General features: G+C 40.7%; 1 protein-coding gene across 4 annotated transcripts; it reads right to left on the minus strand.

Annotated features, from left to right (window-relative positions):
* Positions 1-493: 493 nt before the first annotated feature.
* RCBTB1 (RCC1 and BTB domain containing protein 1) lies at positions 494-25486 on the minus strand. Of its 4 annotated transcripts, none has more exons than XM_072929164.1 (12): positions 25282-25486; positions 18469-18639; positions 17449-17599; positions 16831-16997; positions 14032-14190; positions 12860-12967; positions 11785-11927; positions 8872-9062; positions 5747-5873; positions 5128-5279; positions 4372-4502; positions 494-1422 (listed from the first exon to the last, which is right to left on the minus strand). In XM_072929164.1, exons 2-12 carry the CDS (start codon positions 18610-18612, stop codon positions 1282-1284), a joined length of 1614 nt encoding a protein of 537 aa, XP_072785265.1. In that variant the 5' UTR covers positions 18613-18639; positions 25282-25486; the 3' UTR covers positions 494-1281. The 4 variants fall into 4 exon arrangements, with proteins under 4 accessions (XP_072785265.1, XP_012425251.3, XP_002198142.3 ...); XM_012569797.5 differs by lacking the exon at positions 25282-25486 and adding an exon at positions 24673-24811; XM_002198106.7 differs by lacking the exon at positions 25282-25486 and adding an exon at positions 24343-24663.
* Between the last annotated feature and the right edge of the window lie 2080 nt (positions 25487-27566).

A 27566-nucleotide genomic window follows, 5' to 3' on the forward strand; every position in this document is an offset into this window, starting at 1 on the left:
TTGCTTAGAGTTCAAGTCTGCTGCCCTTCTGGGCCTAGAAACATCACCAGTTTACTGCCCAAGGCCAGGACTTGAGTGCCACTGAGCCTAAAAAAAAACCCCACCTAAACCAAAAATGCAGTAATAAGCTGTTATTAAACACAGTAAGAATGATAAGGATGTCCATACATACCTTCTGAAGGGTTACAGCCACTTAAGGATAACTTAGTATACAAAAATCAGATCCACAGAGTGAACCAATGAGGTCTAAAATTAGTGCCTACAAAGAAATTTTTGAACTTCTGAAGCCAAGATCACAGGGTATTTTGTCAGGCACAGTGAAATCAGCAAGATTCATCATATAGCGTGAGTTGGGTTTTGGCTTTATTTGTTGTTTATTTGGGTTTTGCTTTGTTGTTTTGACGAAGCATTTTAAGTGAAGCAACTTAGACACTGCATCCAATATAAAAAGCTTGTAGTGTTCTTCAAAATCCAAAGTCTGCTAGTGAAGAGGTACGAAAAAGTGATTTTTATTACATGTAGTTTAAATTTAGACAATAATTACAAGTAAAATCCCACACAGCTTTCCCTTCCCCCTCCGAGGGAACCAATGTAATCTGAAGACACTGAAGAGTGAAATTATTTCCATTAAGCATTATAAATATTGCTTAAACAGATTACACAGTACACATACCCAAATATAGAGATTTACTTCAAATTAGTTTTTCTAGTTACTCCTTTCTTCAAAGTCACTTGCGTAGGCTTTGAAGATGCGTCATTTTTGCACACTTGAAGCACTGGATACACTTGGTTAATTATACACAGCAAATGGCCAATTCATTCACAATCATGCAAATGCAGGAAGAGATCACCATGCCATTTGCTTCTCTGTAATCCCAGGGAGTTAATGATTTAAATGACATCATTCAGTGGCTCAGGTCAGACGATTTTCCTACCCCAAACAGTAAATTGGAAATATAAGCAGGCGGTGCTAGAATGGAGATTTCCTAGGCTGGAAAGGCAAGTCCGGAATGCCGGCCGGAATCCTTTGCACACTGCAGCATTTCCTCTCTGTCTGAATACTTGAGCTGGATCCACCATCCTGGTTTGTTAAATGCAAGTGAGTATTTTGCTTGACATTTTTACAACAGTTCACTCTTGAGCACTGAAAACATTTGTTTTCACTGTGGCCTTTCACATTCTGTGATGGAAGAGACCACGTAACACTTGCCTGGACCCACACAGTTATGTTGTAGCTGGAAAAAGAGCCCCAAAAACACCTTGACTTACGGCCTCATTTTTTCAGTTCTTAAAGGCTCCGCATTTACTGGCTTTAGCAATAAATTCCTTTAGCAGGGGACCATCCATTTGCCAAAATGCTGTAGTTTGTGTCACTTCTGTCAAATGATTGACACAAAACTTAAAGCAGAATTCCTCTAAATCCTAAAGCAGAGGGAAAAACAAAAAGAAGAAATGTTATCTTTGCTTTCAATCACAAAAAAATATCATTGAGGCACAAATCCCTGTTTATGTTTTATTTTTGCAGCAAATTGGACAAACACACCCAGTGACTGTCAGTGTTTCCCCCCAACAGTCACTACGTAAATGCAACAGAAAATAATGGTTCTACCCACATATGTAACTACATAAACGCGGTTACAAGGGGAAGTAACCAAAATTTGTTTCTCACTATACAGCAGCAGTCACAAAAAACAGTTGTTCTGAGCCATATATATTTTCAGTTCTTACACTTGAAGAGTTTCAGCTGCATTCTCTGACAACTTTGAAACTCTAATGTAAATAGGAGATCTTGGGGTAATGATTTATAACCAAGACTATGGATAAAGAAAACTCGGCTCTTTCCTTTCACAATATGAACAACTCTATTTGTAAGGTTGCTTGACTTCCTGCTTCTTGAAGGGCTTAGCGAGAGCCTTCAAGTTCCATGACCCCAGGCTCAGTGCAGGTGTATCCTGACTGGATAGTTTGTACAGTAAAGATTAGGCAGAAAGTCTTGCTGTGCATTAGAAACAGACTCTGCTACAAAGTACTTCACAGGGCTGTCCTTCAAATGCAGTACTGGAACACAGTGCAGCACAGCAATCCTTGCAGAAAGTGGGCTCTGGATATTTGAGTTTATTTGGAAGTGCCTCCCATGTAATAATTAAAAAACCCTCACAACCCTCATTGCACCCAGGTGATGTCAGACAGAGACGATGCCTTAAAGAGCACCAAAAAAAAAAAAGGCACAGTCCTTGTCAATGTAAGGTTCCTCACAGAACACTTCCCACTCAGATTATTTCCAACTCCTCCTTTGAGGAGGAAATCTACTCTGTGGTGCAGATCTAAGCTGCTCTAAGGAGGATGCTGCAGCCCTGACAAAAGGACAACTGCTCACCCTGTTCTAATTTCTTTAGTAGATGTTTGTAGGACTCTGTGTATGTGAGAACACACCCTTCCTTGGCTGCTCAGCAGACTGGGAACTGCAGGAAGGCATTACAAACTTGCAGAAACTCTAAGCCCCATGAGGTAGGAAAGACTGAATATTCATGTTTTCTCTTAAGGTCAATACTGTCACTAGAGCAACTGTGTGTGCCAATGACAGTTCTTAACACAACAATATAATAATACATCCTGGCCTAAAACCAGTCATTCTGAAGCTGCAGATCTTGACTTGTGTGGCATCTGTGCAACAAAGAAAGACAAGCTTATTAGAACTGAACACTGACAGTTGTGGTACTTTTTAATAACAGAATTAACTAGCATTTTAAAGAAAATTACATCATACACATTACAATATTTTGCACTGCTTTATTAAAAACTTCATATTCCAAGTCAATGCAACAGAAGCATACAATAAACAGAATTATTGTAGTATTAGTAACTCTAGAAAATAAAAAGTTTTGTATAAAAAGAAAGGCTAAGTTTCATTTGCAGATGGATGAGCTCCCAGCAAACTGGACTTAATATAGACTTAGGTGAATAAAGGCACAAGGTACACCTAAGGATTATTTTAAAAGCTACAATGAGAAGTTAGCCCTGACCTAATTTGAGCCACTTCAGTCTGTCACCAAAAGAAATTGCAGGAGTCATGGAGGTATTTTAAATTAGTGAAGCAGCTTTTTTAAAGTGTTGTCTTCCAGGCACACACCCCCCTGAATGGACTACATCAGCCAAGCAATTCCAAGCCCCCTGCCAGCATTGCAGCATGTAAACTCAACTTTTTGATAAAGCCCAACCCCTCAGCATCACCCATTCTCTCCTGGAAGCAGCATTGAAGCCTATGGTTCTAATTTGACTTAGCTAAGGAGGCACAGGTGAGGCAAAGTAACTGGATTTCTTACAGCCCTTACAGGCAGAATCAATCACACACCAAAGACCCATCCTGCAAACCATCTTTGGGGGACAAAATATGGGAATCTTCCTATTCTTGAAGAAGTTCTATGAAAGACATCACTATTCACAGTACATCAAAAGCCACAACACAGACACTAACACAGCCTTTGGGTAAGATCTATCAAACAAGCATCAAGACTTCAAGGCTCTGAAATAAGTTAGGGCAGGCTGCATGCCAGCTGCTGGAAATTAAGCACAAGAAAAAGCAGTAAGTGGATTTACTGAGTACCAAAAAACTGCTTTATAAACATAAGTAGCAAGTTCAAAAACCAACCAATTGCAAAGTTGCCAACACAATGGACAGATACTGCTGAACACAAACAGCCAAAGCAAGCCCAGGAATACTTCCTCATTAGTTCCTAAAGCAGCATGTTAGGGATCTAGTAGTGAAGTCAGACATTCCACAGTGAGGAGGTTTCACTCCCCTCTTCACACACTGTTACTCTGTCTTCAACATTTATAAGGCCCATGAAGTAGTTCCTAGCCTGACACTTCATTAGCATATTCTGAAGACTGGAAGTGTATTTGTACCTAACAAAACTAAAAAGCCAAAAAAAACCCACCCCACCAACCAAAAAAAAACAAAAATCCCAAATGCACTCAAACACCAACCTACCACCATGTCATCACACACAACACACAACCTTACAAATAAGTAACTTAAGGCTTACAAGCCTGCTTTTCATTATGTTGCTTTTTCTTTCTGTTTACACTCTCCCCTTGTTTCAGAGTTGTACTTCCATCCTCAGAAATATCTGTGTACTAGTTCACCTTCCCAGTACTGGTTTATAAGGAAAAACTAAAACTAAAAAAATGAGATACAAAAACTGTATTTGCCATGAGATGCAAGTCCAAGATTCTCAAATTCTGAAAATGGCAAATAGTATTAAATGAAAGTAAGAGAGAGCTTATATGAAAATGTAACCAGCTGCTTTTCTCTGTAGTTTAAGTCAGGAAGCAGCCACCCATTTAAGAGATTGAACTTTAGAAGTTTACCTCTGCATCATATCTGACAGCAGCAGAGAGCAATGAAAATGCATTTTCCACAGTAATTCCTCTCTTGATAATGTGCTGACACAGTTTTTTCAGTCTGTTCTCACAGTATGAAGTAGCCAAATCCAAAAGTCCTGCAATTAAAACATCATCGTATCAGTCAGGTGTAAAACAACCTCTGCTCTTTCAACATCTGTTTCTGCTGCTGCAAAGCTATGTATCTCTATAATGTAAAAGCAGGTTACTATTCAGAAAATGCAGATTAAAAGCAAAGAAAGGCTTTTTACTATCTCGTTCTGTGCTCCTGTTAATCTCTGTAAATATGAATGCTGTCCTACTAACTTGCATACCTAGTGGCAGGCACCACAACACGAGTAATAATCTACTATTATCAAGAAATGCGCTTGAATTACAGCTTGCTGTAATTGCTCTGCTGTCCAAGTTTCCTCCCCATTAGATCTACTGAGATTCTTTGATAGTATGCCAAACAGTAACTGACTCAATTTAGTAAAATATGCAAATATTTTCACCCAGAGAAATAGCTTCTCTCCCAGCCTTGACCAAACTGCTCATAGTTTACTTCTAAATACACACCATTTTTGAGGTAGTTACATTTGTTACAACAGCATTTTAAAGACAGCTTAATTAATCAGCAGTAAAGCACATTATATGCTAGACTAGAAGCCTGTCTTTAGTCACTTATACTGCATGCCCTGCCCCATTTTTTCTGGATGTTGCTTTCTGACCCACCAGCAGTACCTATTGCATCTTCAGGTGGGAGGTCAACACTGTCCGTGTACAAGTACTCAAGAAAGGCACGATACACAGGGTAGGAAAACTGGTCTATTTCTATCACCTCCTTCATATCCTCATTCCAGTATGACTGGAACATGGTTCTGAAATGTTCACACCTAGGAGACAGAGACAGCATCTGGAACACTATTATATATACACACACACATAAGAATGTACATTACAATCCCCCTGAAACACATATTTGGGGCACTCTGCAATACTCACAAATATTTTACCATGCCCCATCAGGGCCAGCAGTCCATATTTTGGTTCCTAACACTGTAGACTTCATTATGCATTTAAATAAAACTCTTATTTTATCCATACTACAGAAACACCTGTGTATACACTGCAGTCAGACCAACTTAACAGAATTTATTATCCCAGGAAAAGCGGGCTCAGAGAAAAATTAATGTGGACCACACCTTTTACAATCTCTTCATTTAAAGCTATTACACATACATGGATGCTACCTACTACAGGTTTAGGGGTCCCTCCTTGCCTCTTACTTTTTTTTTTTGCCCCTTTGATGACATCCTAAGTTTGCTCTGTATGAATAAGAGCTATGAAACACAACCACTACCTGATTTTCAGAACAGCTTTGTGGACATGGATGTACTTTCCATCCACACGGAACTTCAGGTCTGAGGTTTCTGGGCTGTCAAACTCTTTCTTCAGAGACTCTGCTACTGTTAAAAAATCTTCATGCTCTACAGAAACAATTTCAAAACAAACAAACAAAACAAGATGTTGAAAGTATCTTAAATGGAACATATACATCACTAACTAAAGCTTGCAACTCAACTAAGAGTATATCAAGAAAAACAGGTCTGTGTCAGGGATCCATTGGCTTAAGTAGCAAAATTGGAAGGACTAATTAATGCAATAGCATTTCCTGTTGGAAAGGGCTGCTCCACAACAGCTACAGGCAGCCGTGGTCAGCAGTTCTCATTCCATCCCATTGCACAAAGGTAGCACAGCACTAAGGGAAGTACCTGGAGAACTCTGTCTCCATGTGGGCCCTACCCATGACATTCCCAGCCTCTGGGCAGCTCAATGCTTGTGATGGCTCAGCTCATCCCCCTGACCTGCACAGTGCTGCTAATGGGAGTCTGCAACACCCCTGAACTCCCTGGGGAAGTGGCCTGCAGCACTCCAGGCACACTGACTCGGTGTGGGCTGGGCCTAAAAAGAAAACAGGTCACCACATGGTCACCTTTCTGTGCTGGCAGATTGGATACAGCCTGCAGGCTGATGAGGTCTTGGCCAGGGCTCATTAACATGAACGATCACTGACACCAATTACTCAGTTTATGAGTCGGTTACAACAACACAAAATCCAGCAGCAGTGCTGCTGAAGGTACAACCAAGGACACAGAACCTAAGCTTCTCTGGAAGTGTATTAAAGCAGAGATACCACAGTTCTCTCTATTGAGGCCTGTGGCACAGGTCCCACAGAGGTCCCGCTCTGTGTCTCTAGAAATCATACAGGAATTGCAGCACAAGTTGTCTGAGGCTTTTGGTGAAGTAAGGCCTCTGAAGTTTTAGAAAACCTAATTTGACCCATTATTTTGATGCATCTTAAAAGTGTGTTTCAAAGCATGTGGCTTCTAAGAAGTGAATCATGGAAAAGAAAAAGAAATGGATTTCTACTAAATGGGATGCAATCAGTCTCCTGTGTCCCATAGGACTGCATAGTGTTCATCTATATACAATGTGCACACCACTCTTCACCATTAGGAACATTAAATTATTTCATATTTAAGAAGAAATACTGCTGAAACAAACTTCTCAGAACTGGCAAGTCATGCCTGTGCCACAGAAGACCTTGCACTCCTCTGACTTACACAAATCACCCACAGAAACTGCATCGCCTCTGGCCTAACTAAACCATGCTCCAATCCCTTTGCATTTGCTCATGTGATCTTTTTTGCTAGGTCATGAGCTTAGCTTAAGCTATGCAGATCAACTTTCACTCCAAACACTTTCAGTTCCGCAAATTTGTATTTCACCCCAGTCAATCCTGAGTGGCTGATTCACAGTGTTTTGGCAGAGACATCATAACTAAGTAGAACAATAACCTTTACACAGAATTAGCTCTCCCTAAGAAAACAAAACAATACCCAAAAACCCAAACAAACAAACACAAGAAAAAAGGAGGTGTTTACTCCTGTGTGATTAAAACAGATGGGAAAGGAAAATATGCATATGGAAAATTGAGATTTAAAAATGCCCACAGCATTAATTTTTTTTTTTAATTTAAATATTCAGTAAGATTGACAGAGTATGTGGGGAAGAATCCCCAAAGACTAAGAGGAACTAAAGTGCAGGTAATAGAGGTCAAACACCTGGCTAGTCTGGAATGCTTCATAAAAACAAGGGACTTGACACCAAGGAGAGATGTCATCTAAACAGCTCACACTATTAGCAAAAGGCAACAGACTGGACAACCACCAGACCTCCACAAGAATGGAGGCAAGGGAGAACAAAACCAGCACATATTGCAGAGGATTAGAGAATGGAGAAAGTGACAAATAAGATAAAAGCAGATTTAGATTTACTCAGGAGCAGACTGCTCAAAGTTAATCTTCTCTCTTTAGTAACTCTACTCAGTTCTCCCCTACAGGTGCAATGCTGTTACCTGGACCTCTACAAATGTGTTAACATGCTAAATGAGAAGTTATCACAGAGAAGCTGGGTTACGATAAGCCAAAGGCAACAGTAAAATCTGAGAGACTTAACTAGAGAGAGGCTACCTGGGATGTGATCCATCACTCCCCAAAAACAATTCCATACAGGGACTAACAAAATTAGGCTCTGTTGTCAATATGAAAATAGATTAGATGTCCTAAGACATCTTGAGAACTAAGGCAGCAGATGAAATATGAAACATCCTTATTTTTTTGAACATGGAAACACCTTCATGTTTTCCAGGAAGTGCAAGCTAAGCCCTTTACATCCTATTTGGACTCAAATAAGAATTAGCAGTATGTGGATCAAAGAAAATTTAAAAAAAAAATAAAGGTTTGAGCTTATTTATTGGACACAAAGACTGCATCCCACAGAGTAATCCAAGACAGTATAATAGAGTTCCAACAGAAAAAGCAATTATATAAGTCTTGTTTCATAGGGACTATTACTTACATGTAATAGTTTCCATCTTTAAGGAAAGTCAAACTAAATAAACTTGAGACAAATCATCATATGAAATGAAAACTTAAAACTCTGTTACTTTCAAAACAAGAAAACATAGGGGAAAGCTTCACTCCTAGAAGGGAAAATACTAATGAGGGAAAAGCTACAGCAGACACTTAAAATCCAAAGTTGTTAGATACCAAAACAAAAAGCCTCAGGAGTAGTCTTCCAAGCAGAAATAGTTTTAAGAGGAATAAATCCCCAAAGTTTTGTTAAATGACTTAGGATTCTTTTCTGGACCTGAATTGGAGTTCAAACAACACAAATGTAAGAAATACACAATATTCATCGTGCAATGGTAAAACAGGGTTTGCTTTGGATGCACACTGGCAAACAATCTTTTTAACCCTACCCTGGACCCCCAGCTGCTGAAATAGACTGTTTCCTTCAGAAAGAAGAAACAACTAGCCACCGAGTTGCCAAGCTTCCCTCCTTAAAACAGGAGCCTGCCAGGGAAGCAGTATGCCATACTAATCATGAAGGGACACGGGGACTGTGGGAGCTGGAGCTCACCTACGGAGAGCAGGCGCCACATGACAGCGGGGGTGGCGAAGCAGGCGAACACATCGTCAGTGCAGGCAAAGTGGGTGAGGTGGGGGAAGGTGACGGACTGCCCCCGGCACTGGCCCCACATGTACACCTGGCCGCTCTGCGTCTTGGCCGCCGACGTGTGCGCAGAGTGGCAGGCGGCGATCTCCACAACCCTGTGGGCACGAGAAACAGGTGAGGCACTCGCAGGTACGGAATGGATGGACTTCCCAAAGGCCTCACCAAAATAACAGCCAATCAAACTATGCAGCAGCATTCCTGTACTTGGGTTTTCGTCCTGCCAAAATGTGATACTGCTTGAATGGGTATTAAAAAAATCCCACAATTACATTTTCAGATTGTTTGTAGATTTTATTGTAATCAGATATTGCTTTAACTATGTCATTCTTATCAACTGACTTTCCCCCTATTTTTTCATAACCATAGGAAAGGGGATGAAAAAAAAACAAGTTTTGTTTTTCCCCCCTAAAGCCAACACACATCAGAAACTTATTCTCAAGATGAAATTTCTTCTACCTCCTTTTATTTTGATTTTTGTAGGTTGACAGATCTGACCCACTGCCTGTACTTTACACTTCTTATTTTGCTGTTAAGCTTACTTTTCTCAACACCGGAATTCAACATGAAACAGCGCTTCATTTGAGAGGAATGAATCCTTTAAGAACTATGGTTGTTTTTAAAGACAGTCTATACAGTCCTTTCACCCACCTCACAGTTTTTTAAAATACTAAAGCTGATGATGCTCACTTATCTATCCTGTTCTCCCATTGTTCAGGCAATCCCTAGATTCTTATCTGAAACATTTCAAGAACTCAGAAGGAACACAATTCTAATTAAAACACCACAAAGACATTGCCAGAGTTTCTGTGCATGTGACAAGCAAAACAGGGACGGTTCCCGTGTTCAAAATAAAAGCTATGCTTTCCTGTTTCTTCTCTGTGGTAAAAACACATCAGAGGATTTCATGCTTTTGTGCCAGATACACATCAATCAGGACAAACAAATATCTTTCCAAGGAATCAAATGTGTGTTCCTTTACAGAACAATGCCCATGAAGATTTTTAGGCAACAAAAAAAAGTTTTAGCACAATGTTCACATTTTAAGTGCAAAAATTATTTCAAGACAAAACTCAAAGAATCTACATCACTTTCAGTATATGCATCAATAATTTCTGGCAGATAGCAGAGTAAAACAACCAATCAGTTTTCTATCAGCTTATGAACCTCTATGCAACATCTCTGTGAGACACAGAGTATTTATTTTAGGGACAACTTGTTTTTATCACAGCCATCAAGCTAAACTACTTCCTTCTCCAAATCTTCTTTTCTTAGCAGAAAAGATTCTTCTTTTCAAAGACTATACTATACTTCAGCAGTACAGCAGAACATGTACTATGTATGGTACATTTACAAGGTAACATGTTAAACATGCATTTAACACCAAAATTCAGGAAGCTGACCTTCACAGCTGTTCTTCTGAGTTAACACAAAATAAAGTCCAAACATTTCTTACACACGGTATGTGCAATATTTTTCAAGACAGCACCAAATGAAACCTCCTAAGTAACTGCTGTTAGCATTAAATATAAATGACAAAAGAATTACATAAACTAAAAGATCAGGAGCAGCAGTAATGTGCTTCATTGGAAATGACAGCTGACCTGCTTTTAGCACTGTTTCCAAGGGAGCCAAGTCAAGCAAGATGAGTAAGTTCAAGTGACTTATCTCTCCCTTAGATCCCAAGCAGAAGTTCTGTGGTATTTCCCTCCTCCTTCATCCATTGAACAAATGCCAGTTTTATTATAACCCCATGCTTGAGTTCACATACAGTTCTAAACGCAATAGTTCCCCTTAGTTCACTCATGAAATAAATCACTAACAAAACAAAGCTGATCTGCAAACATACACATTCCTCTTTCACTGCTTTTTAAAGAATATTTTATTTTCCTTCGCTAGTGTCAGTTCCTTCGCAGACAAACCAGCCCTACTTCAGTGGTTTTTACTGTGATAGTTCCTTTCTCCTTTCCCCACCCCCCATTTTTTAATCTCTTAAACATTCTCAATACTGTGAAGCTTTTAATTTAATGCTAAGTGGGAGAAACAAGAAAAAATAGCAATGACTTCCCAAATGGAGGAGAAAAACAAAGCAGAAGTGTTTCCTAGTTAAGAGGAGATTGCAAATTAAGAGATCTATAGACCAGGACAAGGTACATTAATGTGTAGGTATACACAAGTGCCCAGAGAATGAGACCGAGGCCCACATTTGTAGGTGAGCAGCAAAAGAGGTAGCCTCAAATATGAGGATGATGAAAGGGTGATGAAAGAGGATTGACAAGGGTTAATTTCATTCTTTTATGAGTCCAGGAAACTAAAAAACTACAAACTACTAACTCCTAGGAGTAATAAAAATGGGTAGTAACTGTCCTTAGCTCAAGCAAGCTTGCAAATTGAGTTGTTTCCATGGTGGACTATTTTAAACCTTTCAAAAATTGTTTTTCTTCATATGTCACTTCTTGCAAAGGTGGTGTTTCCTTTCTTCCCGCTTTTTCTTTTTTTTTAATGTAGGCCCCAACTCATGGTTTGGCTTATTGATTTCATAGCTCCAGTTTTAAGCAATGGAACCATATACAGAACAGCATAACACTTTCATTAATTATCTTTCAGTATCAGGTAAATGCAAAGTGTATTTTTGTTCAATAACCATAACAGACAGCAAAAAGCTCATTGTAAACAGTAAATAACCATCCTTTCCCACATTTTTAACACTAGAACAGGAAAACAATCCACCAAGCCCTACAAATGCATGCTTCCAGTGCTAGACACAGCATAACACATGCTCAGACTTTATCAATCCAGAAAAAGCTTGAGCAAGATTACCTTTCTTTTTCCATCATGATCTGCACAGGGCTGAGCTGGTTACTTTTATTGCCAGTCCCCAGCTGCCCGTAAGTGTTAGCTCCCCAGGCATAGAGCAAGCCCTCATCTGTTAGTGCTAGAGTGTGTGCATAGCCACAGGCAATCTGTAAGTAAATGTATACAGCGTTACTCCTGAACCAAACACAGATGAGAAACAAAATATCGCACACATTACCTTCACCAAGCTCTTGGTAAGTATCTTAGGCATTCTGCACTCAGCACCACAATGTGATACTTCTCACTATTTGCAGCTAACACAAGGTATGCTGGCTGTAGGAACTGCACAAGTCCCAGCTTCATTAATTTAATTGGCTTGCTCCCAAGTAACTTACTGCACATTAGACAGTAGATGCTACCCACTTTCTTTTCACATGAGGAACACTGAACTTCATCACATCTTGCAATGCTCTCTGAAGGTACTGGATTATTCTGAATATCATATAATATGAGTACTCTGTAATGAGGAGAGCTGCAGTTCAACAGCCAGCAACCCTTCAATTCAACTTATCACATTCAACTTTACAGAACCTTCCCAAAAACCCAGGAAATCCCAAATTTTAGTTTGATTCTCTAGCTAGAAAAAAACAAACAAACAAACAAAATCCAAATAAACCAAACTAAACCAAATCCCCAAACAATCAAACCCACCCCCATGTCTTCTTGTCTTTTCTCTCCCCTTGCTTCTAAAGGACTAATTAGAACACTAGAATTAGAATACTTAGCACAAATTTGAACAGCTGATTCCCCTTGTCTTAGACTAGCACATTTCATTTAACTTTGTAACAAAATGCAATTTGTATCCCCATCATATGTTACTAGTAGTTACAGTAGCTAACTTTAAACCTTTCCAAGCAATTACCAAAGCAAGTATTTCACAGCTTACTTGCATGTTGTGTAAGCAAAATATAATTCATTGTAGCTAAAAAAATTCAGCATTGGAACTAGTGAAATCTAGAAGCAGGTATGACACCGCAAAGAGAGGTTTCCAGCAGAAGCTAGCAGCAGGAATGCACTTTCACTTCCACGTTGGGCCTACCTGGAGCACACAGACACTGTGCAGCGCTGCCACCCTGCACGGCGTCAGCTGGTTCCCGTTGTTCCCCAGGCCGAGCTGACCGTTGCCATTGTAACCCCAGCCATAAACCTGAGTGCACAAGGAAAACAAAATTAAGCCACTCTTCACCAGGAGTACGGAGCACTTAAGACTTAGTATCAAGCACAAGCCAAGAAAAGTACTTATTGTTAAAAAATTGTGTGCTATTTGAAGAGCAATACAGAGAAGGCTGAAAGATATTAAGTAAACCGCAATGACTTACTGCACTCAACTTCTCCACCCTGCATTTACCTTTTAAAGAAGCTAAAAAACATGTCTCTGAAGTACTAGGAATTTTGCAATAAATTTACCCTACAACAAAATCTCTCCCATAGCATCAACACTTTGACTTTTACGCCATCCTTTCTCCTTATTACTTTCCCTTTTTTGAGAACATTAAATTAGTTATTCTGCTGATCAGTTTAAATTGAAGTCCCCAGTTTATCTCTTTTTTTCTTTTTAGTTTTGTTACACAATGACATATGTAAGTACAATGAAAACCCATCTCAGCCGCCAGTACTTTGCAGTCCTTCCATTCACAAGGACATACTACCCTCTGTTTGGTGAAATGAAGTAAAATTGAGGTTATAGTTCATACCTAAAAGCAAGATAGCACCATAAACTTATGTCAAATGGAACAGTTGCACAATGGGAAGGCAATGTTCAAAACAATGCTTTGGGTTTGTTGCTAGTAATTAAGCAATGTGTTTAAAAAACAGGATCAGCTAATGTATCCTTGCAGAAAAAATAACTGTTTAATTGTGCATACTTTAAAGAAATAAGCTGAAACTAATATAATGAACTAAAAGAATCGAACATAATTTATGTTAAGTAATTGCAACATGAAGACAGATATGGTTAATACAACTGTTCAAATTCTTGCAGTTGCAGACTCAGTAAGAATTGTGTTCCAATACAGTCTTTGCCATAAGACGGAATATCGAAAGACTGCATCTCCGGTTACTTGCAGTGTCTTGCTGCAGCTGGGTCACAGAAGTTATCGGGATAACTCTGTAAATACCCTGAGCACTCCCTGCCAGCATTTCTCCATATTTAGACACCAACTTGGCAGATGCAGGTAACAGAGAATGAGGGAATGCAGCAGCAGCACTTACCTCACCATTGTTTACTACAGCCATGGAGGAGGTCTGGCCACAAGCAATGCCAACTACAATTTTACCCTGCAAGCAGTTGGAAACTCTGCGAGGAGTTGGCTGGTTGGCTGTAGATCCAGATCCAACTTGACCACAGTTATTGTAGCCCCAAGCATACAGCTGTCCACAAAACCAAATAAACAAATCCACACAGTTTAAAGCTTAATAATAGTAATGACAGCAATTGATAATCTTCCTGTAGGCAGCACCAGATTGGTTAAACTATACTACTTAAACTGAAATGCTTAAAGTTCATTTTCAATAGAAGAAAATTATAAACAGCATTAGGACTCACTTAGCAAATAGGAATATAGCACTTTTTCTAGCTTATTACAAAAGAATGATAGCATCTGACTAAAACAGAAAACAAAAGGATTTAATATTTCCATATTAAATACAAGTCAGACTGCAAGACAAAGAGCATAGTGATTGTCTTCATAATTTCATTATGTTGGGAAAAGGAATGCAAGCCACAACATCATTTGTTTCCCAGACACACTAACTCCCAGTTTAGAGCTATGTAGTTTTCTTCAAAGAACTCTAAACCAGGTTTATTGCTGGACACTCATCATACCTCTTCTACATCTTTCAAGAGCTGTGAAAGAGCAGGGTTTTATCAGTTCACGTTTCACAGTAGCTAAATTCTCTCACACAGTGGCATTAACAAAAAAAATTCACAATTTCCATCAGTTTAAAGTTTCTTATGGCAAAATAGCACTAATACAAGCAAAAATATGAGTTGCTTTTATCTGAAAGTCAGGAAGACAGGGAAGTTGTTTGGTATTAAAAAAAACTATAACTCTGTGGTTTTGGTGCCTCCAATTTTTATTACATGTATACATGCCCACAGCTTGGCATAAAACTGTTTCTGATGGTTTATTCTCTGGTGCTTCATCCAGTTCAAAAGTTTGCCCCCATGGAAACACCTTCCACAGACATGCTTGGCAGTACAAGCACACTGACAGGTACCCTTCATGAGAAGCTCACACATCCTGTGGTCCCAGAAGCTGCCTGTTTACTGCAACACTAAACTAAGAGTCATTAAAAGTAATTAAAAACTAACACCTCCATCAGCACCAAAAAAAGCCCCAACCCACCAAAGACAAGAACAAAAGACCGTCCATCCACACAACTCATTTACAATGAATAACATGAACAAAATAAAGAATCCATCCTTTGCTTTTTGTTACTTCTAACTGCTAGATCTTTGATCCCTACTGAATATTTGAAGATACTTTAAAATAATTTCAATAACAGCAAATATTTAGGTAGAGAATCTCAGAAGGTAGATTAAAATGCCAAAGGACGTGCCAGAGAAGCATGAATGTCTGCATTCCTTTAATTCTATCATTAAAATATTTCTTTTTTAAATTTGCACTGCATTAAAACTACACTGAACCATACCAACCAATTATGCCAGGTATTTCCACAAATATTTCCAACTTCAACGTTTCCCTGAGGCTTCAGGCTTATTAGGACACAAGGGGGCTGGCAGTCAAAGCTTTCTATAACACTGCTTAACACATTTTGCTGCTTTCAGTGCAATCAATTCTGGTAAAAGTCCAGAGTACAAACAGACCAAGTTACTGCAAGATACACGAGGGATGGATTTAAAGTACATTAACGAGCCACACAGGCGAGCCAGCTGCAAATACCAACTCCATGGTCAACACAAAGACATTTCCCTGCTTCCACTGAGATTTCAAGCATGTCACATTTATGACAAGAAACAGCATGGCCTTCACAGGCAGCTACCACACAGCAGCTGGCACCTCTAGTGTAAGTAATCCATGAACGTCCTCTCCTTCCTGCATGCTCACCAAGTTTAATAGTTTAACCAAGCCAAACATGACAGCACAAAATCTTTCCAAAGTGTAGGCTGTTCTTTCAGATAAAACACAGATCACTTAACCCAATCTCTTTCCTACCCTTAAAATACTTGGTATTTCTGTTGCACTATTATTCCATACTGGACCACAACACAGACATGCTCAGATTACCAGGATGAGAAGAACGGTAATTTCCCTTTTCATTGTTAAAAGGTTTTCAAATTAGAGTTCTTTTGTTAGTGCACAGCTGAAACCAGATTTTCCACTGTGCATACATTGGTCAAATCTGCATAACTGGAAACTAATTGCATGTGTTTCCCACGACATGTAGCCTGAAGCCACACAAACAAACAGCATGAAGCAGACTTGGATATAAACCAAGTGCTCTTTCATTAGCTAGTTACACAACAAGGTATACAGAAGTGTGCAGAGCAACATTCTTGTGCAGTACCAGTGTGGAAATGCAAAACATTTCTATAAGAAAAGGATTAAATTCTAACCCAGTAAATTCAAATCCAACACACCCTCTAACTAACAGAACTGCAAGCAAATAAATTACATTTTGCACCTCACCTCTAAGTGGTATATCTTTTTTGTCTCACCCTTGTGAGAGACACAAAAGTTAACTAAGTTGCATCTCCCTTGGTTTTGGGGTTGCTATTTTTTCAGCAGAGGGGTTAGTAATTTGATTTCTGGGGGGTCGTTCTGTGGGTTTTTCTTGTTTGTTTTTGTTTGGTTTTTTTGGTTGTTTTTTTGTTGTTGTTGCTTTCAAGTCTGCTCTGAAAACAAGGACACCCTATTTTGAGACAGCAAAAGAAAAGGTTATATTTGTAATTACACTGTAGAAACAGACAGAAGTTCAAACTGCAAGGTCACCTCCACTATTCACTTCAACAAGGAGATTAAGAGATTTGAACAGGTTTCAACTTACATCCCCATCCATAGAGAGCGCCATGGAATGATGAGAGCCACAGGCTACTTCCACAACTTTCTTTATTAACAGATTTGTGCAAACTTGAACAGGAGTAATGCCCTGATTGGTTGTGCCATTTCCAAGTTGGCTGTAACCATTATGTCCCCAAGCATACACTTCACCATCTGCAAAAATATTTGTGATAAAAACCATTAAAAATTCCAGGGAGGTTAAGACAGAATTTCAAGAAATTAGCAAATACCAATGGGAAATTGAAAGAATATTAACAAAAAGTGAAACTATTGCAAGACTCATCTGTATGCTAGAAAATTATATACTTTGTTTTATATTCATGTCATAGCATATCCTCTAGATTGTGGAAATACCTGGAAGTGCACAGGTAAAACAAAGTACATCACAAGTGACAGAGTAAAACACTACAACCTCAACACAGTGGAAATGGAAACTTTAGCAATTACAAAATCCATTTACTTCCACTTAAGACCAACAAGAACCTCTTAGTGTACGTTAGTTAGTTGACAAGTTAATACAATTACACCATAATCCATTCCTGTTAATGCAAGTTTAACTTAAAATCTCTAACTTATGTTTCTATACTAAATGTTAATTTTCTACCTTCAGTACAAAGAACAACATGGGGTCCGCTTCCATAACTGAGACTGGAGATCTTCTTTCCACATAAGGCTTCTAATTTCTTTGGTACTATTGTGCTCTGATTATCTCCAGTTCCCAAACAATTACTGCAATTCAGTCCAAAAACAAATACCTGAAAAAAAAAGAACACTAACTTCAAATGTTTTATACTCAGGTATGCACAGATGGGTCATATCCAGGTCTTCATTAACTGGGGACAGAGTTTCACCTTGGACCTCCAGGGGCCAGAGACATCCCACATGGAAATTAACAACCTCAGGAGTCTGCACAAGGGCACTTTGGATATTAACTGATGAGTGAATTATTCAGATTCATACAGTCCTGGAAGTTAGGCTTTTTATTTTCAAGAGCTTCACCATAAAAAATCTGAAACCGTGGGAAGTGGAAGCAGTGGAACTGCTTCTTTTAAAAGCAGTGGAACTGCTTCTTTTAAAAGCAGTCTCTAAATAGCCAATAAAGCATAAGCATGTAAAGAGCTATACCATGGGAGACTCATCCTACAGGCACTACTGACAGGACTCTGGGGAAAAAAATTCCTTCTCTACCCAGTCTTACAAGAAACCTTCCCATTAACACATCCCAGAACACCTGCCTCATTTTCTTTCAGCAGCACTATGCTAACTCATGTTTCTGAATCATTATAATCTACAGATAATCTTTCATGGTATTTTTCACTTAGCAAGCCATAACCTCATTTTCTATCTTCATACCTGTATGCACTTAACTTCAAGCTACCACACCTTCCTTTAAATTCTGCCAGTCTTCAAAAGTGCATATAATCCATCCTGGCCTTTGTCATGCGAATTTTTTCTAAATAGTCCATTTACACTGTCCCCACACAAAACTTTAAAAAAAAAAAAAACAAAACTCAAACATTATATCCACCATGTTTTGGAAAACACAAATCTCACATAATGCTTTTGAGAAGTTATTAATATATAGTTAATTGTGGAGCAGCTGCCCAGCTCGGTGCCAGCTCACCTCATCACTGTGTGTGATGTAAATGGCTTCATTGGCCGATGTTCCGAACACACACGCTTTCCGAATGGAAGCAATTTCTTGGGGAGAAAGTAAGGTAAATATTGGCCACTTGCCTACATCCACCATGATGCTGCTGTGTGTCATGACGCCTCTACAAGCAGGAGTACATTGCTGTAACAAAAAAAAACATGACAAAAAGCTTATTAAAAAGAGTATTTTGTGCATTCATTAACAGACAGTAGGGTGAATTCCTTTATGTGAAGAAAAAAGACACATAGCTCTGAAAGGAAATATTCTGGTTTGCATGAAATATGTAATTGTATTTCCAAGTATCTAGGTGAACAAAAAGCTAGTCACTGGCAAAACAGATTATTTTCCTAACAGGGTATTTAAGTAAACTATATCAAATACAGCTGAACATATGCTCTTTAACAAGCAAACTTATTAAAAATTTGTGATCTAACAAATATCCACTGGTGGCAGAGTGGAATTGTAAGGGAATTTTTAAAGGGGATTTCAGCTGCAATTCTAATTTATAAAATTTTCACTTGTGAATTTTTTTGGCAATCTTACAAGTTACAAATGTCATGTAAGCAAGCAGTTGATATATATGTGAAACATGCAAATAAAAATAAGGCTGGAGCTGTTGTGAACATGACCCAAATCTGCCATCTCTTGTGTAATCAAAAGCTGTTATGGTCAAAAAATATTTGTGAGAGCAGGAAAGCATGTGCTTGTGTAATTAGGCAGTGAAACACATCAAAGAACAGCAATTAAGTGAAATTGCCATAATCTGTTACTTAGAAACCAGGTGGATCACATTAACAGCTGGAAACATGACAGGGTATAGAGGTGTCTGCCAATGTACACAAATGTATAGAACCCATTCTTCTCCAGTGCTCCCTCTTCCCAGTTTTCTCAGGACGACTGCAGCAGCTCCGAAGCAAAGCTGACAGCACAAACATCCAGAGCTTACCCAGGCATTCAACCCTGCACATAACATCACTCACACACCCTGAAGGAACTCTGCCGCTTACACTCTATGATCCATGCCCAGGGCTATCAGCAACTTTTGTGAAATCTGGAGAGCATTAGGTGAAGAATTCCACAGAATGACAATGACAAGACAAATCATTATAAAACACTAAAAACCAAGAAGGCAGGGAATCATTCCATGGGTAAGAACTGCAGTCCCTACCCACATGCCATCCTCCTATCAATGCCTAGTTCTTTCCATTTGTTTGCTTCAGTACAACCTAATCCCCCTATTTTTTGCTGCACTGCTTTCAAGTCAGGCTATCTCTTGACGATGCCTGGGTACCAGATATGGATAACAGTGAGAACACAAGACAGCCTCTCCGCTCTTCTTCTGATGCTTGGTTCTCAAAACCGTGCTGACAACCAAGACTTGGCTTCAGAAAGCCATTTAACAACAGCAGTCAACTGTTACTCAGTGCAGATGCTTCTTGGCAGAAGGGAGTTTTTAAAAAGTAGCAATAATAACAAAAAGCAAAGTTTGAGAAACACTGAGGTCACTGTGGAATTATGTCCATTAAAAAAATCCTAATACAAAACCCAGGCAGGGTTGCTGCCTTATCAGATTTCATAACTTTGATCCAATAAACCCAGCTCTGTTCTACAGGGACCTCTCTAAGAGCTGACTTAACTCTCCATTTCACATTTGAAGCAGGTCTTGAAAACACCTGCAATCTCCAGACAGAAAATTAATAATAGATCTAGTTGTATAACAGCTTTTTTTTTTTTTCTTCTTTTTTAAGTCTACCTGATGCCAAGGCATAGCAGATTCTACACAGCTAAACAGGTTTGGATTCATTTAAGCCTTCTTAATTTCTAGTCCAGTTACAAGCACAGGCTAGTTAGCTGCTAAGATTTGTCACCTCACCTTGGCAAATCTTTTAACATATGACACTATCAATCAATTAAAACAAGGCAGTAATTACTTGTTCTTTTGAGCAGACCAAGGAAGTGTCCCTTCTGACTTCACCTATTTAACTTGCCTCATATAATATACAACTGCCAAAGAATAAGCGTGTCAACCTGGGTATTAGAAAACTATTTTCTTCACTGAAGTAATTTTCAACAAAAGCTGTGAAGACAAGGAAGACAAATTGTTATTTTGCTAGAGAATATCCTAGCCAATTGACAAGCTCTATAGCACCCAGAGAAACTATTCTACTCCAAAAGTAAACAAGTGTAATATGTGCTGCCTTTTCTCTCCCTTCCTGATCTGTACACTAGGTCTCTAATCCATTTGACTTCTCTTCTGCTCTTTATGACTCAGTTAACCACTGCTCTTTTACAAAACCTTTCCAATCACTTACAAAGCTTATGCAAGTGATGCTGCACTTCCCACACCTCACAGCTCAACCTGACATCTTGTCAGACAAATACCGATAGATAAAAGCTTTCAAGCACCCGAGACTTCCCAAAATGGAGATATGAGCAATTAACTCTATCCACAAGTGAAGATCCTTACAATTGTTAACAGATGTTAGCATTGCTTTACCCAAAACCACACTGTGTATTTTCAGCCATTTCAACTGTTTCTACAATTCTACAGTTATTTCAGGGGTTTTCCTCAAAAGGTTCTTAAGGACAACTTCATCTGCCACAGGCAAGTTTGTTTCTTTAATAAATCTCAATCCTAAATTATATCCAGGATTTAGCAACCAATGAAGGTACATAAAAATCCTTAAACCAAACTAACAACAAAAAACGCTCTCTTGCCTTTTATGCAATATGTACTGTTTCTCCTCAAAGACACACTTTTCCCTACTCTTGAAATATTAACTACTGTGCTTAGATTCTGGAGATTCTTAGATTTGCTGGAGTACCTACCATCACTGGCTTTCAACATTTCTATGGCAGGAACAGCAGCTGTTTTCCTTTATCCTCTTGTTTAAGAGAGAGATATTACACACAAACCTGAAAGTTCCGGGCCTTATACACTGACTGCTGTTTCTTAACTGTAACTGTGCATAGAAAGCACAATTCAACTCATTCAACTATGAAGTTGATTTATTCTTCATTTTCACAGAAAATAAATGCTCCACCTAGGTAGAAGCACTACCTTTTTCTCTCTAAAAATAGATTCTTTAACAACCCCAGCCAATTTCCTAGTTGTCCAATAAAAGTTCTGGCAGCCACAGGAAGGAAAAAAATAAAAGTCTACAGTGAGGAAAAAAGTATTAGTGAAATCTATTTTTAAATGTAGGACTGTAAATGGAGGTTTCAGTAAAGTAACTCAGTGTTACCAAAACTGAAACCAAATTGATTCTAGGATCATGCAAGACACACTGCACACTTCCCAAAAGAGTAGATGGTCTGTGGTACAGCGACTGACTCGTCACACCAACCACACTCACACTTCATCCCTGCGCAACATTTGCCTGAATCTGAGGGGGACAGGCTTGTGGAAGGTTTCTTCTGGGCAAATCCTTGCCACAAAAGGCTGATGATCCAAGAGACTCCAGACATGGCACTGCAAGCAGTAGCACAAAGACACCCAGTGTCCTTCACTCACCCTTCCTGCAGTGTGTCAGTCCCACACCTAAGGTTATTTACTTTACCTGATAGGACCCTGCTACATCACACACTGCACAAGAGCTGCACCTCAGCTGAGAAGTTTGTAAGAGCAAATGTACCAGATGGAGCCCTAAGCAGACAACGTATTTCAATCTGCATGCTAATAGCTCTCTCAATATATTAACTTCAAGCCATTGCTCGGATTCTGTGTGCAACAAGACAGCAGAGGCTCAGGAGTATCTGTCGTACCTCAACATACAGCTCTTAAGTTAACTGCAATTAAAAACCTTATGAGTATAAAACCCCTGAGCTTAAACTGGTTGCTCAAGTTGCTTTTAGAAACACTGCATGCTACCTCTCAACTGTTAATTTCTGCTGCATGATGCAGAGATAAACAATTCTACAACACAAAGCTTTATTTCTGCTGCAAAATGAACCGGCAGAGGGAGTTTACATCAACACCTCTTCTCATGGCTCTGCCATCTCCAAAATGATCCAACAACCTCAGTATCCAAACTCAGAACAGAAACAGAGATCACTCCTTGAATTTCACTTAGGCTAAAAATATGCAGGAAAAGGCAACTTTTAAAAGAAAGGAAACTGAACTAGCCACATACTGTGATGAAAAAGAAACTGACCTTGGTGTAGGCACCAACATTAGGGGAAAAACATCTACATCTGCTCACAATTTTAAAAAGCCACCCACTTTTGGAGGCACAGGCCCCTCAAAAATTTTGCGTTAATCTGCTGCCTACACATTAATCTCCTCGGTAATTTGCTTACTAAATAAAAAGCCTGCAAGCCGATTCACAGTGGCACATGAAAGAAACATGAATCCCTGCCTTAAAAAAAAAAAAAAAAGCGTTTACAAAATGCTTTGTTAAAATTATTTTAGATACTGCTCTAGAGTTTATAGTTCAGCTAAATAAATCCACGCTGGGTAGAACAATAGCCTAACACAACATCCTACCAGGGAAACAGTACCAATTGTTCTCGCAACAAAAAAAAAACCCTACAGTTAACTCCTCAAAGATTATCCCCTTAGTTGCAAAGGCTGCTGATACACAATCACATGCTTGTTTATTTCACTCCCTCCTTAGCTCCAGTGTTGCACTTTATTCCAACTAGGCAGACCTACTCCTGCACAGAAAAACTGCAAGCTCAGGCCTTCATTTCTCCTAATTATCTTTGGGAATTAGGAACAGCAGTGAGAGCACAAAAGCTGGAATATCTGGCTTTAGAACAACACAGAGTGACTGGCACACTTAATCACACTTTTTGATTTCAAGTTTTGGCATAGAGAAGAAATATGGAAACCATATACTATCATTACGTTAACAATACTATTGATATTAAGTAGATGTATGAACCAAGGGATGTTACTGAGGCATTCTCCCTGCCAATGAAGATACTGCACTCCTTGGACCTTAAGAAAGCAAAATTTCTATGGCAAAACTCGTGTGTTCCAAACCTCTACAAAATTTATTTTCGGATGCCTTTCATGAACCATACAAGGAAGCTGATCCAAGGGCTAACAACCAGACCTCCTTTTTACTTTGAGCAACCACCTGAGAAAGACAAGCAAGTAACAAGCACAATCACGAACGTGAACACTCCTGAACATGACTGGTTTAGCCACAGGAAACCACCCTTATGAGGATGACAGTCATCCACCCACCACAACAAACCTCCAATTACAAAACTGTAATTACAACCACAACTACGCATTTTCTTTTTTTTTTTTTCCCTTACACTAAGCCATTAGTGCAACTTATCAAATCCATTCACTGAGGACGTCTTCTAAAGCAATGCCTGTCTTCCAATCTGACGCATAGAGAGAGAGAGCAGCATTCATGGGGAAACATTCATACTAAGGCATTAAAGAATTAATGCATCTTACAGTTTCTAAAGTTTTTCCTAATATATTCTGTGCTCCAAACACATTTCCATTTATGATGCTTCGTACGCTTTTTTCTTAATCCCACCCCTTGTCGGAACAACTAAAGCCCATTTTACCTTCCGTCAGTGAAGGACAGCACAATCGGGTCACTTGAACTTTCTAAATCAGAACCCTGCAAGTTCCTTATAAAATAGGTAAATATTCCTTTAGTGGTAATTTACAAGAATTTTCTAAATTGGAACTCTGCAAGTTCCTTTAAAAAAAAAAAAAAAACCAAAAACAAAACAAAACAAATACTCCTTCAGCTTAGAAGAAGAGCGTTAAAAAACCGAACAATCGCTGTTAAGTGTTCATAGAAAGCCGGGCGAGGAAAAACAAAAAGCGTTGAGTTTTTCCTGTCCCCATTTTTTCCCCGACCAGCCGGGTACCTCAGTCAGGCTGCAGGAAGCCGGCGACAAAAGCGAAGGATAAACCGCAACACCACGCACCAGGAAAATAAAAAAGAAAAAATCAGTAAGAACACACAGCGTTAAGTACGTGCAGTAGGAGCCTTCCCGAGGGCTGTGGGGAAAACTGGCGGGCGGCGAGACAGAGCGCGGGTGAGGGTCCCACCCCAGCCCTGCTGCGGCGACAAGGACCCTCTCCCTCCCTCTCTCCTCTCCCCGCTCGCACGGGCACCGCCGCCCTCGCAGCCCCGCACGGCCGCGGTGCCCGCCCGCGGTGCCCTGAGGGACGGGCGAGGGGCGGGCGCTGCTCACCCGGTGCCCGCGGCCGCTCCCGGCGCGCTCCCCGCGGGCTGCCCGCGCCCGCCCCGCCCGCCCCGCGCCGCCGCTCGCGCTGCCCCTCACGGCCGTCGGGGCCCCGCGCGCCGCCCGCGCACGTGACCGGGGAGGGAGGGGAGCGGGGCCGGCAGAGCGGCGCTGCATCACGTGACTCGCCGGAGGGACGCGCGAGCGCGGGTGGGAGGGGGAGCGCCCCCCCCTCCCTCTTGACCGTTCGCGCGCGCTCCGTCACGTGGGCGGCTCCTCGCTCCCCATTGGGCGCCGCGGGCGTGCCGGGCGCGTGACGCGTCCCCCTGTCCGCTATTCCCCGGCCCGGCAGCGGGACAGGGCCGGGAGCGGCCCCGGCGGGGGGGGACAGGGGGCCGGGAGCGGCCCCGGCGGCATCCAGAGCCTCACCTCCGGCCGAACACCATCGCGTCAGCCGGGCCAGCGCACTGACTGCCACGGCCAGCCCTTCCTTGCGCACCTCCAGGATCGGTGACTCCACCACCTCCCAGGGCAGCCCATTCCAATGCCCAGTCACTCTGTGAAGAAATTCCCTGGCACAGCCTGAGGCTTTCTCCTGCCGTCCCGCCACTAAATTACCTGGGAGAAGAGGCCGATCCCCACCTGGCTCCACCCTCCCGCCAGGGAGCGGCAGGGATCGATGAGGTTCTCCCCGCAGCCGCCTTTCCTGAAGGCTGAACGATGCCCTCAGCCCTAATCTCCCTCAGACGCTCTTGGCCAGACTTTGCTCCAAACCCTTCCCCGGCTCCGTTGCCCTTCTCTGGAGCCGCTCCAGCGCCTCAGTGCCCTTCCTGAACCGATGGCACCGTCAGCCGCCGCATCCTCAGCGTCGCGGAGCCGAGCAGAGCTGGCGCAGCCCAGGCTCCTGCCCTGGGGCGGGGGAGAGAGCCCGCCGGTGGCAGGATCGCTGCTGGTTCTGCTGCAAGCTGGTGCCAGTAAGGCCTGGGGCCAGATGGATCCCAGAGACAAAGCTAAGAGTCTTCTGACGCAGTCAGTCAGCGACTTCTCTTCATTCAAAAGCATTTAGGCAGCCTATAAACCCCTGGTAGACCTTAGCATTGGCACAATCTTGTCCCTTCACTGTTCCATTTCAATACCTGCAGATGAAGTGGGGAGGATCCGGGAAAGGGAAGACTGGAAACCAGCATTCCCAGGAGAAGTCTTTTGTTAACACAAAGTTGTTACCAAGAAATAGCTTTCTTCTTTCTCAAAATTTACTTTTTTTTTTTTTTCCTGACAGTGGGTCAGAAAGCAGCTGGGGGTTGCAGGGAGTGGAGAGCTGATGGATCTGAAACATAAAGCAGTAAGGTCAATCTCTTTTTGAGAGTGGTCAATTTAAGAAAAAGCTAAATTCAAAGAAGAAATTAGTCACCCAGGGATCAAATGTGGATGGGTTACTCTGAGAGGGAATCAATGATGCTGAATAAATTATGCTCTGGAATACAAGGCAAGGAAAGCACAGTGGTAGGTCCAGGGTAGAAGGAGAATTTTCCTGCCAAATTGCTGCTTGCTGCGCTGCCAGCATCAGGAAAGTACTGCTGAATACATTGTGGGAATTCTGGAGCAACAGAAAAAAAAAGGCCTAAATAAGATACATGGAAAAGTATCATCAGTGCCTCCATGGGAGACCCAAAAGAGCCAGAAAGGGAACATACACAACATTTGTTTTCAGGTTGTGTTTGTGGCTTCACAAAGGAGTTGTCTGTCAAGAACAGCTGCCTTTCCTTATGTTGCTGGGAAATGGTGCAAAGGTGGAGCTGCATAAACAAAATTGTGATTTTAGTTCTGCAGGACAGCCCTACTTAGTTTCTGTATACAGAAACCCGGTTGTTTTAACAAGCACCAGAACACAAGCTCCAAGTCAGTTTTTTTTAATTCACATGGGTTTATTTTTCTTCTTATTAGTTATCCCTAATTTTATCATGCAATAAATCCTTAAACAGTAGTTACAGGCAGTTTATATTGTGTCTGAGCTTTACGAGCAGCTGAAACAGCTACAGAAGTGCTCTGTGTGGAGCAAAAATAATTTTATTATCTTGCAAATAACTAGTTTCAGTTCTTTTTCTCTCAGTCTGGCTTTCTGTAAAAGCCAGCAATAACAAAAAGCAACCTTCCTCTACCGTTTCTTTTTCTACGAGGAAAAGGGTTATGAAACCTGATATCCGTCTTGGAAAAGTTATGACCGACTGGAAGTGTTATGAAAGCATTAAATAGGCCAACCAGGCAAAGCAATGCTATTCAGAGAGAAGTTTTGTGGAACAAAAGGAATTGTTTCCCAAGACACCACACAGATAATGTGTGTTGCTGGCCTTGGTGGGTCAGCTCAGGTGCTGATGCCTCTCTCTTACACCAACAGCCTCAGTTTGCATCTCTTGATAGCAGTAGCAGGTTACTGTGAAGGGCTTTCCTCAAGTGACCAAAGTGGAGACACTAGAAATTCAAAATGGAGAATAGCTTGGCATGGAATTATACCCCAAACCCTAATGCATCCTGATTCTGTAATTTCATCCCTAATGATGTGTTGTCAAAACCAGAGATCACAGAGGTGTGCATAGTCATAGATAAACTCAAGTTTACAGGAGTTTATGATCTTGTTAATTGTGGATTTAAATGCTTGTTCTGTATCTGCGACTCTGTAAGTAACCACAAACAGTGAAGAGTTGTGACGGCAACTGTCAGTGACCTGTTAAAGGATATTAAAGGAAGAAAATTCTTCAAAGTGTTTCTTGTTTTTCTCCTCATTAAGCATCATATTTTTCCATCAGTAGGTTAACTGTTTTTACTTGAACTGTGGAGTCCTAGGATATGATGCCATCTAAATCTGATGTGAAAACAATCTGGAGCTAAATGTGACCTGCATGGAG

Source organism: Taeniopygia guttata, chromosome 1, assembly GCF_048771995.1.
Source record: "Taeniopygia guttata chromosome 1, bTaeGut7.mat, whole genome shotgun sequence".
NCBI lineage: Eukaryota > Metazoa > Chordata > Aves > Passeriformes > Estrildidae > Taeniopygia > Taeniopygia guttata.

Coding starts and splice junctions, on each gene's coding strand:
- RCBTB1 (XM_072929164.1), bottom strand. CDS start 18,612: ATGACACACAGCAGCATCATGGTGGATGTAGGCAAGTGGCCAATATTT. Junction 16,998..17,448: donor TGTTGTTCTTTGTACTGAAG/GTAGAAAATTAA, acceptor ATATTTTTGCAG/ATGGTGAAGTGTATGCTTGG. Junction 5,874..8,871: donor GTGGCGCCTGCTCTCCGTAG/GTGAGCTCCAGC, acceptor TTGTTTCTGTAG/AGCATGAAGATTTTTTAACA.